A 5,633-nucleotide genomic window follows, 5' to 3' on the forward strand; every position below is an offset into this window, starting at 1 on the left:
GCGAATCTGGATGGAAAGGTGGCTGAAAAGTGGAGACTGTCGCCTTGCTGTGACTCACTCATCTGATTTTCTGCTATTGATCAGCCTAATGTTGCACTCGCGCTGGCTGCTGGTCGGCGGGTTCACAATGTGGGCAGATCTTGAAAATGGAAGTACTGCTTTGGGGCTAGAATGAATTCAGGAGGTCTACATGCAACAGAGGGCCCGTGAAGCCGGTGTAGTTCATGCGGTTCTGTTCACGCTGTCAGATGATCACGCCGAAGGGTCTTTTTGTCCCTTTTTTTAGAGAGATTAGTTATTAACTGTTTGCCAATGAATTTTCCAGGCCCGCTGGCCACAAGATACGCTGATGACGAAAGGCCAAACAATATCTCTCTCCCTCTATTTCCATCAGAAGGACACACACACGCACACGCTTTTCTCTAATTAAATGTCAAAAGGCAGGATATGAAAATTGATGCTGCATTGTGTGCAGAGAGAATAATCAACATTTGAGGAGCAGGCAGCTTAAAAGAAGGACTCTGTCTCTCTCTTCCTTTTTTTGAGGGGGTGTGTGAATAATACTACGAAGTCACGCCTCGTCATCTGATTAATACCAATCTACTTGAAAAATCCCTCTGAGCGCATTTGGAACTTGTTTTACGAACGCTTTGAAAGAAGAATGGAGAGCGAAGAAGCCCAGCAGGCAGAAGTGAGTCTGTGACGCCTGATTCCCCCCCCCACAGCTCAGCCTGCCTCCCCCACCTGCCCCCATTCAGACGAGTCACTGGACAGACGACCGACTGTCGGCCTTTTGCCGTTGTCATCTGCTCCTCCCTCAGGGCCCGTGTGTCCAGATGATCGCACCAATCTGTCCTTCCGGCGGCCGTTTTCGGGCCATAAAATAGGCCTGGTTGCATTCTTACAGTTGAGTGTCCTGCTGTTTTTTTTTCTTGTTGCCACCAGATCCGAAGGCTTTAGAACAGAACAGCGAGCCCTGCAGACGAAGGCGAGAGGATAAGTCTGGACGGATCAGTTTAAGCGCAGGAGTTTCCTCGCAGGCGGCGCTGAAACGCCTCTCGGTTCTTTAAATGCAGCTGGTCAGGTGACAATAAATAAGGTGGGAGGGTAAAGAAGAAGAAGAAGAAGATTGTTGGGGAGCTTTGACACGGATGAAATACTAAAGGTTATTATAAGTTAGTTCTGGCTTCTAGAACTTGTTCTGCATGTAAACACGGATCTAAACTGCGACCCGGTGTGGATGCAGTTGGCTCCAGTTTGACAATAGAAACTGTTTAAAAACTGAAAGTATCCCTGAATCATATGTTATGTTCTGATGTCTTCTGAGTCGCACTGTTGTGAACTGATGTATTCTTCTTTTTTGAGGTTAAATGAAAAGATGTTCAGATTGTGTGATTTGGACGAAAAGGAAAGTGACTCGATTTTGTCTGGTACAAACTAGGATGACTCAAGTGTTCAATCCTCACACAGTGGCTCGACGAAACCTTGAAATATTCTAGCATACAGACGATAAAAGATGTGATTGTTAAATTTCGAGGTCTTGGATGTGATTAGCTTCTTAAAAAAACAACAACCATGCAGACAAATATGTTTTAAAAATATCCAACAATCAGGACTAAAAAATGGCTAATGATTACAAAGAGCTGATGGTGTTTGCACAGTTGGCTAGAGGGAAACTAATGAACAGATAATCAGAACAAATGATGCACATGTCCCCCTCTTACACACACACACACACACACACACACACACACACACACACACTTCTCATGCTTTCGTTGCCCTGTTTAAGTGCGCATTCAGAGGGAACACTAATGATTCCCTCTGATCAGTAGGCTGCTCCAGGTCTGAAGATCTCCCATTTGAATGAAGTCAGTGCAGCAGCAACACATCCAGAGGATTAGAAATACACGGCGAGACTCCGCTGAAGTGCCCATCGGCCACAGCAACGCTAACGACATCACTGTTTGTGTCTGGCAGGCAAGGTTTGTCCTTATATTTGTCGGGATAGTGGAGCGGTTTAGATTAGGTAATGCGGCGTGGTAGTTGTCTCTTCCTGGTTTTAAAGGCTACTTTACGGCAAAGTTCTCCATCACTTGACTTATCGTAGTTGCTCGTTGAATCCACATGACTAAACATCGCTTATCAAAAGCGATTCAGCTCTGCAATCTTGACATAGATATCGTATTTGATTTTCTGCACACGGCCCAGTTCTACCGTTTGGGGATTCTGTGTTCAATGGTGATCGCTGGTCTCATTTCAGGAATGTGATATAAAAAAATAAACTTCTATCTGAGAACGCCAACATCAGAGACCCAATGCTGTTTTGCCTTTTAGAATGAATAACGCACCGTGTTGAGTCTCACAAATAATCCTTAGGGCACAAACATGCACTTTTTAATATGTGTTTGAGAAAGAAGCGCGCATGTGTCTGAAAAATCGGCATCTCTAACATTGATAATTAGTGGTGAAGACGGGTAGTTCTCATAAACCTTTCCTCCAAGTACTGAAGGAGGCTAAATGAAAAATTGACTCCAGCTAATGTATCACCTTGCAGGATGTTCCTGGTTTTTCTTTTTGGTTTACATCCCACTGTAAGATATTACCTCTGAGCTCTTCCCTCTCTCATTACAACAAGTGTCTGCCAAACAGCCCTGAGCCCTTCCTCCACTTGCATCTCAATTCAGTTTGACGATTGATTCATTGTTTTACTTTTCACTTTTTTCAAACTCCGATCTGTTAGAGGCCGAGGAAATCTGCCCTGGACGATTGATGGACTCATTTACACGAACGTGTCGCAGTCCATTTACATTTTAAATGGCAACATTACCTTCCCTCTTCCCTGGATCAGCGGACTGTTTATGAGTCACTTTAAACACACACACAGTAGAGACGCCTTCGTTGTGAACGTTTTACGGCGCCCGGCCGTCCTCTCTGCACAGTCCTTTTATTTCATCCACTTGAAGGACTTTTTTATCCTTTTGGGAAACAAATGAAACCGACCAATGTCTTGACGTCTTCATCAGTCAAAAGGGACAAAGACTTAATGGGGTAATAGTGATGATTTGACACTTCCTTGTACAAGGTATTTATGGGGGCAGCAGCCAAACGTTATTTCAGCCACATAAAAGAGGCTCACTATAAAAGATTGAAAACATTTTGAGTGTATACATCTGAATAATGGTCCTTGCCATTTCTTATCAGGACCACTCGCCTGCGTTTGCTCGGTGAAGATCTTTCATTTGAGCCGAGGTTGTTGTTGACATTTGAACGCGTGATAAATCAGTGACGGCTGATGTGTAACCTTCTTTGTATTCTGAGCGGAAGCGAGTTGCTGCACTTCCGAGCTGTTGTTGACTGTATAGTGGCAAATAATTCAATGTTTGTTGTTTTAACCATTTTATTGTGTTTTTGCTACTCTGCCGTTCTTGTAATATTGTTCAAATCAACGGTTAAGTGATATGTGACTGTTTTGAGACTGATTATAAGCAGCATATTAATGGTTTAACACACAATGTACGCTGATATTTTAAGTGTATAATAATGTCTCTAATTGAACCTCTGCAAATAACACAATACCTGCTGTATGAACAGATTATGCTCACTAACATTGCTGGAATTAAGTAAATTAATCAGTTTTCACATGTCAACTTGTAGTAATGTATATGCTTCCTTAAATCAGTGTATTTCTAACTATGTTCTAACTACGTCTCTAACTTGTTTTTATCACAGAGATATTTCATCACACAAACACATTAACAAGATCTTACAAATGAGTACAACAAAGCTCACAGTTCAAAACTTTTATGTAGTCAAAATAAAGTGCTGCCAATGAAAAACATAACGGTGCAAACATTTTATTCACACCTTTTCAAAACGAGACGGTTTATTCAGTTTGCAAAAAGATAAACGATATTCTAGTTATTTGTGTGCGTGTTTTTGTGTGTGAGACACAGAGGGGGGCTGCGCAGTGATCCATCGCCATGTGGGAGGATGCATTCAAGTGAGGCACGCCATCCCAGTGAGTGCTGCGTGTGTGTGTGTGTGTGTGTGTGTGTGTGTGTGTGTGTGTGTGTGTGTGTGTGTGTATGTGTGTGTGGTCTGTGCTGTAAAAAGCAGGTCTTGGACGTCAGCTCGCTCGCTCGCGCCCGCACTCACGCACACAAACACGCGCGCAGTCGTGCACAACACGCATCCGTGACGTTTCCATTGATCTATGTCAGAGGGCCATGATTTGGGGTCAACGCATGTTTAAACACTATTCAGTCACTCCCATTGGCAGACCAGTTTAGATCAACATTGACCTCTCAAACGTATGTGTCTGTTTGTGTGTGTGTGTGTGTGTGTGTGTGTGTGTGTGTGTGTGTGTGTGTATTTGTGTTCAGCAGATTATAGTACCTGCGTGAAATGAGATTCAAAGGTCAGCTTGGTTTACATCAAACACACGCACGCATACAACGCTCTTACTTTGAGGCAGACAATAACATACTTTGTTACAGGTCATTTTCAGCCGCACTCACTGGTGCAAATCAGCTGACCGCCGTGTGCGCCGCCACGTACGCGTCTCCCCCAGGTGTGACTCGCTCAAATTAGATGTTGTTTCCTTGTGGATGAAAACACAGACACCCCTCCTTTCCACAAAAACACCAGCCTGCCGGTCGCCTGTCCAAACACCCAGACGTCCTTCCCTCACTCTCTCCAAATCCCTCCGTGTTTCTTTTTAAAAAAATTGTATAACAACAATAATCCCACTCGGTGAGCCGCCGTTCCAAAATGCACAGAAATCACCGGCCGTCTGAACACAGATGCACAGAAACTTACCCGCTGTGACTCGAGACACGCAGAGACAGCCGAGCACGAGCAGGGGGACAAATCGCTCCATCCTTCTAAAGCTCGCACGACGGGTGGTCCCATTTACTCCGGCCGGGGACGCTGCGTTAACCGCCGGTGCGCCGCTGTGGCGCCGCTCGGCATTCTCGTCGGTACTTGCGTATATCGTCTCGCCTGTGGTGGTGGCGGCGGGGAGGAAGGGAAGGGAGGGTAAGGGGGGATTGGAGAGGAAAGAGGGGGAGAGCGACCTGTCTGTCCGGCGGCTCTTCAGCACCTCGGACAGCGCTCGACTCGCAGCCTCGCGTGCAGCCGGCGAGCCGCAACCTGTCGACTATTCCCGGAGCTTATCCGCGGTTCATGTGCGTCGGTCCTCCCAGCGTGTCTCCCACCCCGCCTCTCTCCCCTCCCCAATTCCTTCCCCAAAAATCCCTCCCCGATCTGGTGCTGATGGTGGAAGTGGTGCTGAGGCTGGTGCTCACAGCTGCAAACCTGGTGAAAACGTGAGCATCTGGACTGTCCCTCACTGCAATTCTGATTCGTGCGTGCCTCAGGGTGATGGGTGAGAGAGGGGGAGAGGGAGAGGGAGAGAGGCTGCAGGACATCACCGTCCTCAATAGTTTAAAGATGAATGCCGAAAAAATCGGGATACATCGGGAAACGTTGAGGGGTTTACTTATACAGGCCTGCGAACCTGATCCCATCGTTTGATAGTTATATCCACACAGACCGGCCATCAGAAACCAAACCAGCCAATCCGGCTGGTCCAATGCAAACTTCCCTCCCCTCTCCCTTGATGGAATACT

General features: G+C 46.0%; 1 protein-coding gene across 2 annotated transcripts in view; it reads right to left on the reverse strand.

The window, feature by feature from the left end:
* The window catches only part of fndc5a (fibronectin type III domain containing 5a), a 13,776-nt gene extending 8,386 nt beyond the window's left edge, over positions 1–5,390 (reverse strand). For both annotated transcript variants that reach the window (XM_040199184.2, XM_040199185.2), the window contains exon 1: positions 4,822–5,390. In XM_040199184.2, the coding sequence (XP_040055118.2) occupies positions 4,822–4,882 (61 nt within the window). In that variant the 5' untranslated portion in view covers positions 4,883–5,390. The remainder of the gene's footprint in view (positions 1–4,821) is intronic.
* Between the last annotated feature and the right edge of the window lie 243 nt (positions 5,391–5,633).

Source organism: Gasterosteus aculeatus, chromosome 15 (genome assembly GCF_964276395.1).
Source record: "Gasterosteus aculeatus chromosome 15, fGasAcu3.hap1.1, whole genome shotgun sequence".
Taxonomy (NCBI): Eukaryota; Metazoa; Chordata; class Actinopteri; order Perciformes; family Gasterosteidae; genus Gasterosteus; species Gasterosteus aculeatus.